Source organism: Nerophis lumbriciformis, linkage group LG03 (genome assembly GCF_033978685.3).
Source record: "Nerophis lumbriciformis linkage group LG03, RoL_Nlum_v2.1, whole genome shotgun sequence".
NCBI classification, from domain to species: Eukaryota; Metazoa; Chordata; class Actinopteri; order Syngnathiformes; family Syngnathidae; genus Nerophis; species Nerophis lumbriciformis.
Window position 1 is genome coordinate 15480755 of NC_084550.2, and position 14246 is coordinate 15495000.

Genomic DNA, 14246 nt, shown 5'->3' on the forward strand with positions numbered 1-14246 from the left:
GACCTCTACTTAAAAAACCCAGCCTCGACCCCTCTCTCCTCTCTAACTTCAGACCTATCTCTAATCTTCCATACATTTCCAAAATATTAGAGAAGGTTGTCTACAGTCAGTTGTTGCCCTTCTTAGAGGATAATGGTATCACTGAGCTGTTCCAGTCCGGTTTTAAAGCCCTCCACAGCACAGAGTCAGCGCTTCTAAAAGTTTTTAACGATATCCTCCTGTCCACTGATTCTGGTAAATATGTTGTCCTGGTGCTTTTAGATCTGTCTGCTGCGTTCGACACCGTCGACCACGCCACCTTAATCATTCGTCTTGAGAACTGTGTGGGCATTAAGGGCGCCGCCCTCAACTGGTTCCGGTCGTACCTAACCGACAGGAGTTTTTGTGTAAAAGTAGACAGTTTTATGTCGTCCACAGCTCCTTTACCACATGGGGACCCCAGGGCTCAATCCTTGCCCCAATTTTATTTGCGCTTTACCTTCTCCCCCTTGGTTCTATTTTTAGGAAGTACAGTATTGCATTTCATTTTTATGCCGATGATTGCCAGATTTATTTTCCCATGGCACAAAATAACACGGTTCAACGTCTTATTGACTGCCTGCACGACATCAAAGTCTGGCTTTCAGCTAACTTCCTGAGCCTAAATGAAGACAAAACAGAAGTTATGTTGTTCGGTCCAAGTCGCTCTCCCTCCCCCTACGTTGACCTCGGCACTCTGACCCCGTATCTCAGCGACTCTGTCACAAACCTGGGGGTAAAGTTTGACTCAGATTTTAAATTTGAAAAACAAATCAGCAGCGTCGTTCAAAAAAGCTTTTATCAATTACGCCAAATAGCGAAAGTGAAACCGCTTCTATCAGGACATGATCTTGAGAAATTAATCCACGCCTTTATCTCGACTCGTCTTGATTATTGTAATGCCCTGTATGTAGGCATTAGCCAGGCCTCCCTCGCCCGCCTGCAGCTCGTGCAGAACTCTGCTGCTCGTCTGCTAACACAGACCCGCAGACGTGAGCACATCACCCCTATTTTAGCGTCCCTTCACTGGCTCCCTGTGCGTTACCGAATCAATTTTAAACTCTTTTTATTTGTTTTTAAATGTCTAAACAACCTCGCGCCAACCTATCTCTCCGACCTCGTTCAGCCTTACTGCCCCACCCGATCCTTAAGATCAGCCGATCAGCTGCTGTTGACGGTCCCTGACACAAGGCTGAAGCTTAGAGGTGACAGAGCTTTCGCCGTTGCTGCTCCCAAGCTCTGGAACGACCTACCCCTGAGTGTTAGACAAGCCTCCTCTCTTCCTGTTTTTAAATCTCTCTTAAAAACATACTTTTATTCCATGGCTTTTAACACTGAGTGATATCCATCCTGCAATGGCGCCCCATAATACACCTGCTGTGATCCTGTTTTTATGTTTTTATGTTTTTATTAATTCTATTTTAATTATTTATTTTTTATCGTGTTCTGTTTGTGTTGTGTTGTGTTTGCTCGGTACTCGTTTTATCTTTTAACCTGTTCATTGTACAGCACTTTGGCTACCCCTGTGGTAAATTTTAAATGTGCTTTATAAATAAAGTTGATTTGATTTGATTTGATTAGGAATGGGACGGTAAATGGTATAATAATAAACCGTGGTAACATTTCCGACGGTTAGTAATACAGTTTAAATTTTTAATATCCGAAAAACGGTCATTTATTGATGCTTTTTAGGCAACACTGCTTACTCTGGAAACAAAGTCACATGCGCACATGAGTCGTTCAGCTTGAAAAAACATGGCAGAAGACAAGTACACAGACTTTGCCACAGAGATTTCCCTTTGAAGTAAAGAGAGTTAAGCACTTGGTTCATTTTCCCTCGCTTTATTTCCGTGGAGTCTCAGCGTGCGTTTAAGAGCGCACAACTGTTTTTTGATGGCGTCACGTGGGGACAATATTGGGAGACAGACTCATTTGTCTCACACTAAAAGTACACAGCGAAGGAGAAAACTATTTGATATTGCTTTGGTTTTCTCAATACAGCATCCATCAGCTGTGACTGAGAGTTAATGAGGTGAGGAAACATGCAGCAGTCAATGTGTCTGGAACGTTGTCACAACTTGGTTATAAAGTCTTTAGTTTGTTCACTTGTCCTTTATTTATTGGCTGTCTTGAGTTTCCAATCATTTCTACAACTCTTATTTTTTTGTGATAGAGTGATTGGAGCACATACTTGTTGGTCGCAAAAAACATTCATGAAGTTTGGTTCTTTTATGAATTTATTATGGGTCTACTACCAAATCTGCTGGGTCAAAAGTATACATACAGCAATGTTAATATTTGGTTACATGTCCCTTAGCAAGTTTCACTGCAATAAGGCGCTTTTGGTAGCCATCCAGAAGCTTCTGGAATTTTTGACTACTCCTCTTGGTACAGTTCTCAATGTTCTCAATGGGGTTTAAGTCAGGACTTTGGGAAGGCCATTATAAAACTTTAATTCTAGCCTGATTTAGCCATTCCTTTACCACTTTTGACGTGTGTTTGGGGTCATTGTCCTGTTGGAACACCAAACTGCGCCCAAGACCCAACCTCCGGGCTGATTATTTTAGCTTGTCCTGAAAACTTTGGAGGTAATTCTCCTTTTCCACTGTCCCATTTACTCTCTGTAAAGCACCAGTTCCATTGGCAGCAAAACAGGCCTAGGGCATAATACTACCACCACCATGTTTGGCAGTAGGAATGGTGTTACTGGGATTAAAGGCCTCCCCTTTTCTCCTCCAAACATATTGCGGCCAAGCAGCTCAATTTTGGTTTCATCTGACCACAGAACTTTCCTCCACAAGGTCTTATTTTTGTCCATGTGATTAGCAGCCAACTTTAGACAAGCCTTAAGGTGTTGCTTCTGGAGCAAGGGCTTCCTTCTTGCATTAAAGCCTCTCAGTCCATGGCGATGCAAAACACACTTGACTGCGGACACTGACACCTGTGTTCCAGCAGCTTCCTCTTGATCATCCTGACCAATTTTCTCTCAGCAGCAGGTGATAGCTTGCGTTATCTTCCCGTGCCATGCGCTTTATACTTACGAACAATTGTCTGCACAATTGCTCTTGGGACCTTAAGCTGCTTTGAAATAGCTCTAAGTGACTTTCCTGACTTGTTTAAGTCAATGATTTGTTTTTTTCAGATCCGTGCTGAGTTCCTTTGACTTTCCCATTGTCGCATTTGTAACCGAGTCTAATGACTGCATCACATGAGCCCTATTTAAATGGACTCCGAGGAGTCAACAGGTGTCGTCAATCATATTCAGAGGCCATGCCATGAAGCTAATTTGATTTGATTGTAACTTTTCTACATCACCAAAATTGATAATGTATGTTGCTGTATGTATACTTTTGACCCAGCAGATTTGGTCACATTTTCAGTAGACCCATAATAAATTCATAAAAGAACCAAACTTCATGAATGTTTTTTGTGACAAACAAGCATGTGCTCCAATCACTCTATCACAAAAAAATGAGTTGTAGAAATTATTAGATCCTCAAGACAGCCATGACATTATGTCCTTCACAAATGTATGTAAACTTTTGACCACAACTGTACTTCCGGTTGAAAGCACTAAATGGAAGGACACTGCAGCACCCGCAGTGAGCAAACTCTTCCAAAAGATGGCACCATAGCACAAACAATAACACACCTGTTCAGTGTCTTTGCTTCTTTTTTTTAACTATTTGCATTATAGCTATAAATGAAGAAAAATTAATACATTAGACGCACTGTCCAATAAGCCGCACGGTTTAATACGTAAGAAAAAAGTAGCAGCTTTTAGTATTTACAGTATATGTAGAAGTTGATGTGTATGTTGTTTGAGTGTTAATAATGAAATTGTGTTATTTTAGATATTTCATATTGCTCCTATTTTTTTTGTCTGTGCTCCCAAATGTTTTCATTTCGGGGCAACTACGCTCCAAGTGAAACAGAAAACCATACAGCCCTGTGTGTATTTAATGTTGTGGCCGGCGAGTGTACTGTAGCATCTCATGCATAGTGACTGACGGCACACTCACGTGATGCATCTTGCAGGAAGAAACACCAGAAGCAACGTTTGTGCAGCGATACACTTTGCTTGATCTGCTGAGGAGAAAAAGAGTTGCGGTCATAACATTTATTATGTCCTTTTTGTGGTGAGCTTCACACAGACACAGACACACACACACATGCAAACACACCATGTTCTCTGGAATAAAACCATTATTGGCTCACCAGGTTTACTCAGAGTCTCTCATACTACGGCCTGACCCTGAACACATCGCAACTCCACTCGGACCCGTACATCAGCTGCTTCCTGTCGGCCGTGGTGGAGCTGCCAGCGTACTTCGGCACCTGCTTTGCCATGCGCTTCCTCCCACGACGCGTGGCCTACCTCCTGACCTGTTTGGTATCAGCTCTGTCGCTCTTCTTCATTCCTTTGGTGCCTCAAAGTAAGCAGGCGCAGCAGAGTGTCAGTAAATGAGCGACATGGGTGCAGGATAGGGCTGCACGATTTAGAAATTGCAATTTCTCACTCCAAATTTGCATTTGTGATTCGATTTGCGACTTTTATATTTTATATATATATATATATATATATATATATATATATATATATATATATATATATATATATGAATGCATTTAACTGTGAAAAAAAGGAGTGAAGGGAGACATTCTACTTCTAGACTCTCAATCAATATATCCTTGTCTCACGGTGCCACATATTAGAGAAATATGCAATAATTGACTAAAAAAATATCTGTCTCAGCTGTGGGCTGCAGTGGTACTCAGTTGTAATACACTTTTCCACCACTTGTGGCAGTGATGACAATATCAAACAAACAGAAGTCTGGAGCTAAAATCACTGCAAATGTTTTGGAATGTTGACTATCGTTCACAATCCTTATGAGTAGAGATGTCCGATAATATATTTGCTAATGCTTTAAAATGTAATATCGGAAATTATCGGTATCGGTTTCAAAAAGTAAAATGTATGACTTTTTAAAACGCCGCTGTTACGGAGTGGTACACGGACGTAGGGAGAAGTACAGAGCGCCAATAAACCTTAAAGGCACTGCATTTGCGTGCCGGCCCAATCACATAATATCTACAGCTTTTCACACACACAAGTGAATGCATAGATACTTGGTCAATAGCCATACAGGTCACACTGAGGGTATAAACAACTTTAACACTGTGACAAATATGCGCCACACTGTGAACCCACACCAAACAAGAATGACAAACACATTTCGGGAGAACATCCGCACCGTAACACAACATAAACACAACAGAACAAATACCCAGAACCCCTTGCAGCACTAACTCTTCCGGGACGCTACAATATACACCCCCCCCCCCCCCCCCCCAACCCCCGCCCACCTCAACCTCCTCATGTCCCAAATTCCAAGCTGCTGTTTTGAGGAATGTTAAAAAAAATAATGCACTTTGTGACTTCAATAATAAATATGGCAGTGCCATGTTGGCATTTTTTTCCATAACTTGAGTTGATTTATTTTGGAAAACCTTGTTTAATGCATCAAGCGGGGCATCACAACAAAATTAGGCATAATAATGTGTTAATTCCACGACTGTATATATCGGTATCGGTTGATATCGGAATCGGTAATTAAGAGTTGGACAATATCGGAATATCGGATATCGGCAAAAAAGCCATTATCGGACATCTCTACTCAGGGGCGCCGCTAGGGATTTTGGGCCCCATGAAAAGAATCTTTACAGGGCCCCCAACACAGTGTCATTATTTTTTCTGTATTATAATTTCATCATCATAAGGGGCCTCTCTGGGCCCCCCTCCATCATGGGCCTCTAGAATCCGTCTCCTTTACCCCCCCTTTTCTGCGCCCCTGTCTCTACTTATGAGATACAAAAAGACAAAAGGTTTGGGGGTTTTTGCATCGTAATTTGTAATAATTGGCTTGTTCTTTGTGGCCAGCAATGAAGCTAATGGGAGCAATCCGGTCTGCCTCTAAATCATTTTAAAAAGCCAACAAAACCTCATTTAGGTTACGCAACCTGTTTAATAACCACTCTGTAGCGATATTATTGTAAGAGCGAACACTGAGGAACTATTTTCTAGCGTAGTAAGACATTGTCTTGCGACGGCAAGAGATAAAGCTATAGCTTCTGCGTCAACAGCTGAATGGCTTTTGAGTTTGTAATGCACAACACAATGCGATAGGACACCAATCTGTACAGTCTGAAAAACAATCATAATGCAGTATCTGTAAAGTATTATTTAATGTTTTGTTTGTACACAGTTGTATTAACAAGAGCGACATGCTACATGTATCATGACCGATATTATAGTGACTCACTCGATAGACAGTTGTGCGTTTGGTCCAGATGGCAAAGGACATTTTTTTTTCGGTTTAAGTTGGGTAATGACTCCATTTATGTCAGCATAGCTTGGCTCCAAGTTCCACATTTGCATCATAGAGACCTCACTCTCTCGCCTTCCGCCGGCTGCAACGTTTCTCTTTGTGTTCGCTTCTGTAAGCAGTAATTCATCCTCCGTATATTCGGCTTCAAAAAGTTAAGGTTGTGAATTCTCATTCGTCCATAATTATCGTGCTCAGAGCAATGCAGAGAGAGACTTATTTTTCGCTGTTTGAAGCGAGGAAGAAACGTGAGGCTCAACAATTCTGATTGGCGAACATGTCTGCCACTCAAATGCAGAGGTGGGTAGTAACGCGCTACATTTACTCTGTTACATCTACTTGAGTAACTTTTGGGATAAATTGTACTTCTAAGAGTAGTTTTAATGCAACATACTTTTACTTGAGTATATTTATAAAGAAGAAACGCTACTTTTACTCCGTTCCATTTATCTGCATTCAGCTCGCTACTGATTTTTATCGATCTGTTAATGCACGCTTTGATTGTTTTGGTTTGTCAGACAGACCTTCAAAGTAGGATCTATCGCATGCCTGCGTTTCACCAATCACTGCAGCCTCAGGCACGCACACACGCACAGTCGCACACACACACACACACACACGCATAGAAACCCCAATCAGTGTGTTCCCAGGTGCAGCCCACACCTATCAGTTTATGGTTTGCGTAAAGGCTAACTTGTTATTTTCCTTTGTAATCTCTGCCTACTGAGCCTGTGGTGCTGTTAAGTTATTGTGGCTCAATTTGCCTTAATTTTTTTTATGTTAATGTGTTATTTCATACATATTGTTTTAGTTGCTTAAGAGATATTCCTGGCTCTGAATTTGCTCATTGCTATTTTTATGTTTTTGTGCATTATTTGTTGTCGTCATCATTAAACGAACAGGTTACTCATCAGTTACTCAGTACTTGAGTAGTTTTTTCACAACATACTTTTTACTTTTACTCAAGTAAATATTTGGGTGACTACTCCTTACTTTTACTTGAGTAATACATCTCTAAAGTAACAGTACTCTTACTTGAGTACAATTTCTGGCTACTCTACCCACCTCTGCTCAAATGCCAGTGACGGCAGAGAAAAAAAAACTTCAGCCTCTTGCGGTCACGTAATTGCACGAATTAAAACCTTGATGTGGATTCGAAGTCGATTATTTGTGCAGCCCTAGTGCACAATTAAAAATAGATGTCTTTCCAATGGCATTATCTTAATGCTTAACAAGCAAACTCCACAAATAACCTAGAAAGAAACCACTAGATTGGATAAAGGTGCAGTAACACACCACATCTAGCAGATGGCACTGTGGTGAATAAATGTGCAGACGCAATACTGCCCTGCCACCAAGAGAAATGTTACACATTTTTTAAATTATCTTTATCATTTTGTATATTCCACTAGTAGAAATTAGAGGTAGGACTTCAGCAATCATGTTTTTGACCTTATCAAACATTTAAAATGGAGCAAATCTTCCCAAACTCACCTCAAAAATGTCGCTCTCAGGTGTATTAGGGGTGGCCGTCGCCTTGGAGATGTTGGGTAAATTCGCCGTAACGGCCGGCACGTCGATACTCTACTTCTACTGTGCCGAGCTCTACCCGACCGGATTGAGGAACACGTCGACGGGGATGTGCAGCATGGGTTCCAGGATCGGAGGCTGCATTGCACCGTTTGTGCTGCAACTGAGTGAGCATTTTTTTTCAGTAAGGGCGTCTTGTTAAAACGTACAAGTGGCTTTGTTTCAAAACATCCATCTTTGTCGCACAGACTTCTACGTCAAGCACCTGACGTACGTGACCATGGGGAGTATGGCTGTGTTGTCTGCTTTTCCACTGCTCTTCATGCCAGAGAGTTTTAGGCGCCCTCTCCCTGAAACGCTGGAGCAGATGCCCAAGAGACAAAGGTAGGACGCTTGAGTTAATTTGTTAAACTTAATATGAAAGAAATCCCTCTATATGCTTTTTGGAAATTGCCACTCGCTACAATCTGCGGATTTGAACATTTACTTTGACAATGGTACTCCAATGATCATGGAGACTTGACTGTGAACTTAACTTTAAATTACACATTGACTATCTCATTAAGAGAACATACCTGTCAGAGTTTGTAGGTGACGAACCCCAAGATGCAGAGATGGCAGGCTTTGTCCAGGAAAACATGATTTAATTTAACACTATAGCAAAAAAACAAACAAAAGGGTACAAACAAAAGGCGCGCACAAGGCGGAGAACAAACTTGGCTATGAACTAAAATAGCACAAAGGCTAACTGGACAAGAAACAAAAATACTTACTGTGACACGAAGGAACTATGACATGAGCAGAGTGAACAAAAGTAGACAGAGCTACAACGACAAGTATTATGACAGGTAGTAGTGACAACAAGTATTAGCGACAATGACAATAATCCAGCAGTGACTGGAGGGTAGGGCAGGTATAAATAGCAGCTGGCTGATTGACACCAGGTGTGGCCAGGTGCTAATCAGCCACAGCTGAGGGGACACAGCACTCAGGGAGACAAACAGGAAACAGAACCAAAACAAGAGCGCTGACAGGAAATACTACAAACACAGAGGAAAAACTAAAACACAACCAAACTGTCAGGGGCAAGCCTGACAATACCACTATAGAGATCATCAAACTGTTTACATTTCAAGTCAGAAGGAAAATAATCAATCAATCAATCAATCAATCTTTATTTATATAGCCCTAAATCACAAGTGTCTCAAAGGGCTGCACAAGCCACAACGACATCCTCGGTACAAAGCCCACATACGGGCAAGGAAAAACTCACCCCAGTGGGACGTCGATGTGAATGACTATGAGAAACCTTGGAGAGGACCGCATATGTGCGGTCCTCAATTTATCTCTCAATTTATTTGACCAATTATTGACTATGCGGACATTGTTTATTTTAATACCTATGATATACACCAGGGGTGCTCACACTTTTTCTGCAGGCGAGCTACTTTTCAATTGATCAAGTCGTGGGGATCTACCTCATTCATATATATAATTTATATTTACTTATTTATGAAATATATGTTTTTGTTAACAAGTTAAAGGTGTTTAATGATAATGCAAGCATGTTTAACACATACAGTTAATATTGTTAAAAATGTAAATGTGTTTAATGATAATACAAGTATGTTTAATACATATAGTTAATATTGTTGACAAGTTAAAGGTGTTTAAAGATAATGCAAGCATGTTTAACACATATAGTTAATATTGTTAACAAGTTAAAGGTGTTTAATGATAATACAAGCATGTTTAACACAGTTAATATTGTTAATAAATTAAAGGTGTTTAATGATAATACAAGAATGTTTAATACATATAGTTAATATTGTTAACAACTTAAAGGTGTTTAAAGATAATACAAGCATGTTAACACATATAGTTAATATTGTTAACAAATTAAAGGTGTTTAAAGATAATACAAGCATGTTTAACACATATAGTAAATAATGTTAACAAGTTAAAGGTGTTTAAAGATAATACAAGCATGTTTAACACATATAGTTAATATTGTTAACAAGTTAAAGGTGTTTAATGATAATACAAGCATGTTTAACACATATAGATTCCTTTCTTTCATGAAGACAAGAATATAAGTTGGTGTATTACCTGATTCTGATGACTTGCATTGATTGTAATCAGACAGTGGTGCTGATAACGTCCGCATTTTCGAATGGAGGAGAAAAAAAGTCCTCCTTTCTGTCCAATACCACATGAAAGTGGTTGGTTTTTGGCATCTTATTTGTCCAGCTTCTGTACTCCTTTGTATACACTTTACAAGAAATACATTGTCGGCAAACTCCGTAGCTTGCTCGCTTGTGCACGCCAGCTTTCTGAAACTCTTATTTTGTAAGCGCAACTGTGCAGTCGGTCTTTGGAGTTTTGACAACAGGTACGACGCCAGAGTCTGTTGAAATAAAGTGTTTCTCGCCTTCCTTTCGGTAATTTTAATGAGCTGGCAGCAGCCAGCGTCATCTCAGAAGACCCTCGGGTGCCGTGAATGTGAATCAAGTGACGAAAGTGACGTCATAGTGAAGATTTATGATCGCTCATTTTTAGGACTATTTTTTAATGCCTGGCTGGTGATCGACTGACACACCCTCCGAGATAGACCGGTAGCTCGCGATCGACGTAATGAGCACCCCTGATATACACCTTCACCTTTAAACTGATACCGAGGGCAACTGTGTTGACTTAGTTTGACGCATGCAAATGATTCAATGTCCAGTACTGTGGAAATATGTTTATTTTAAGCAATCAAAATGAAATCAAATGTACGCTACAGAACATAATGTGACAGCAGCGAGACCTGACCACGCACGGCACGGTCGAAAACTGTCTGTGTCCTCCCTGCAATCGCACCTGAGTGCTACCACCTGAACCCTAGATTAGATGAGGTTACCATGGCAACCGCACCATAGCAACGGTCCTATCCCCGCGTGCGACCAGTGACAACCATCAGCATGAACAGAGGCCAGCAATCATTTAGAGAAAACAAAATAAAAAACATAATAAACAAAATAAGGAAATTTGGCTCCAACACACCTTAAACCTCTTAATGTTTTGTTTAACACCCTGTGTAGATTTATTTTAAGTTGTCCATACAGAACTCATTACTGTCATTTGTACACCCAGCTCAACTGGCTCCATCCTGACAAGCGACGGCTGTACCACTGGTTTCTATTTATTTTCAAGTGTATTTATTTTAATCTACCAGCATATTTGAAATGTTTTCTTGTGCCCTTTACATCATCCTACCTTCTAAGACACTCTCAATATCCTACATTTACTGTCCCTACTGTGCGTAAAGAGCCTTTTCTTTTAGAGCCCCCTTCGACTGGAATCATCTGCCTGTCTCTCTGAGGTCTTTATCAACCATTGGTCCCTTCAAAATGTCTCTTTTTGTTTATCTTAAAACTGAATGCCATTGTATGTAGTATGCCCTTGGTTGGAATTTAATAATATTAGATTCATTTTACTGCATTATATGTTGTTCTATTGTAAATATTGTAAATTCTGAGAGAGTTGTGTGAGCTGAGAGTAGAGATGTCCGATAATATCGGACTGCCGACATTATTGGCCGATAAATGCTTTAAAAATGTAATATCGGAAATTATCGGTAGCAGTTTCAAAAAGTAAAATTTATGACTTTTTAAAACACCGCTGTACGTAGTGGTACACGGACATAAGGAGAAGTACAGAGCGCCAATAAACCTTAAAGACACTGCCTTTGCGTGCCAGCCCAGTCACATAATTAGGGCTGAAACGACGCGTCGACGTAGTCGACGTCATCGGTTACGTAAATACGTCGAGGACGTTTTTGTTCGTCGACGCGTCGCATATTTACGTCACACTACCGTCATGGCGGAGCGCAAAGCAGACGATGCGAGCGGTGCGAGCGAGGGGAAAAAAGCACGCCAAAAGTCGTCAAAAGTGTGGGAGTATTTCAATAAACGGCCTAAGAAGAAACGCTACTTTTACTCCGCTACTTTTATCTACATTCAGCTAGCTACTCGCTACTAATTTTTATCGATCTGTTAATGCACGCTTTGTTTGTTTTGGTCTGTCAGACAGACCTTCAAAGTGCCTGCCTTACTGGTGACGTTTCACTTCGTTCCACCAATCAGATGCAGTCACTGGTGACGTTGGACCAATCAAACAGAGCCAGGGGTCACATGACCTGACTGGCTACGAGCTAACTTCGGGTGTTACCATTTAGTGGTCAATTGTACGGAATATGCACTGTACTGTGCAATCTACTAATAAAAGTTCCAATCAATCAATCAAAAGTGTGAAGGAAAAAAGACCCTTTTTTTATTTCAACCGTAAAGACTGACTGCACAGTTCCTGTCTTCACAATAAAAGTCCCGCTCCATCGCGCCTGCGCTTTCAAAATAAGAGTCTCCGAAAGCCAGCGCAAACAAGCTAGCAAGCTACGGAGTTTGCCGCCAATGTATTTCTTGTAAAGTGTATAAAAACGAATATGGAAGGTGGACAAATAAGATGCCAAATAACAACCACTTTCATGTGGTATTAGACAGAAAGGAGGAACTTTTTTTCTCCTCCATTTGAAAACGTGGATGTTACCAGCACTGCTTCCTGATTACAATCAATGCAAGTCATCAGAATCAGGTAATACACCAACTTATATTCTTGTCTTCATGAAAGAAAGGAATCTATATGTTAAACATGCATGTATAATTATTAAAACACCTTTAACATGTAAACAAAAACGGCAAAATAAATAAATATAAATTATATACTGTATATATCAATGTATGTGTATGTATATATATATATATGTGTGTGTGTGTGTGTGTGTGTGTGTGTGTATATATATATATACACACACATATATATATATATATATATATATATATATATATATATATATATATATATATATATATATATATATATATATAATATGTGTGTGTATGTTACTCAGTACTTGAGTAGTTTTTTCACAACATACTTTTTACTTTTACTCAAGTAAATATTTGGGTGACTACTCCTTACTTTTACTTGAGTAATAAATCTCTAAAGTAACAGTACTCTTACTTGAGTACAATTTCTGGCTACTCTACCCACCTCTGCTAATAATGTTGTTGTATACACACTGTGTCGAGCGGAAATGGCCTATCATAGCAGCACAACGGCAGCGTTCTTGCCATCACCATCAACTAGTCAATCGTCCGCGTGAGTATACGTTGTCATCATTACACAAAAACATGAATGTGTCATTTGTATCTGCGTTGTAAATTCATAAACTAAAGCACCGTTTCGCTCTGAGAGGAGCGTTTGGCGTGCCTGTTCAGTGTTTACAAAGACGCGCTCCTCTTTAACGCTAACGTTAATTAGTTGTGCAAATACCTTTTACAACATTAACAATTACGTATACTATGTACAAACGAACAATTAACTTTCACTTTAATCATACTATCATTGTTGTGTTATTAAGCAAAATAAGCAAAAGTTTTACTTTTGTTGAAATGTTTACACTGTTGTTACAGAATATTTCGTTTTGCACTTTTTTGTATTGGATGTTTATCTTTATTTTTGCACATTTTAGCAAATAAGCAATACTTTTACTTTTGTTGAAATGTTTACACTGTTGTTACAGAATATTTCCGTTTTGCACTTTTTTGAATTGGATGTTTATCTTTATTTTTGCACATTTTAAAGCAAAATAAGCAATACTTTTACTTTTGAAATCAATCAATCAATCAATCAATCTTTATTTATATAGCCCTAAATCACAAGTGTCTCAAAGGGCTGCACAAGCCACAACGACATCCTCGATACAAAGCCCACAAATGCTTATACTATTGCAGAATATTAAGATTTGCACTGGATGTTTACTTTTATATTTGCACATTAAAAGCAAATAAGCTACTTTTAATTTTGTTAAATGTTTACATTGTTACAGAATATTTTGTCATGTTGTTGTCAATGTTGACTGAGTGGCCATACTTTTTTTTTTGTAAATAAAAGCCATGCCTTTTGAAAAAACTGGCCTACATTTATTTTTTCATCTTCATTTTAAATTAAAAAAAAAATCGGTAAAAGGAAAAATAATCTATAGATTATTCGAAAAAATAATCTATAGATTAACCGATTAATCGAAAAAATAATCTATAGATTAATCGATAGAAAAATAATCGTTAGCTGCAGCCTTACACATAATATCTACGGCTTTTCACACACACAAGTGAATGCATCCATACTTGGTCAACAGCCATACAGCTCACACTGAGGGTGGCCGTATAAACAACTTTAACACTGTTACAAATATGCGCCACACTGTGA

At 39.4% G+C, this 14246-nt stretch overlaps 1 protein-coding gene across 1 annotated transcript in view; it reads left to right on the forward strand.

The window, feature by feature from the left end:
* Nucleotides 1–14246, forward strand: part of LOC133579899 (solute carrier family 22 member 4-like) — a 68689-nt gene that overhangs the window by 45826 nt on the left and 8617 nt on the right. The window contains exons 7-10 of the mRNA XM_061934169.1: nt 4057–4157; nt 4240–4454; nt 7922–8104; nt 8186–8321. Of these exons, the coding sequence (XP_061790153.1) occupies nt 4057–4157; nt 4240–4454; nt 7922–8104; nt 8186–8321 (635 nt within the window). The remainder of the gene's footprint in view (nt 1–4056; nt 4158–4239; nt 4455–7921; nt 8105–8185; nt 8322–14246) is intronic.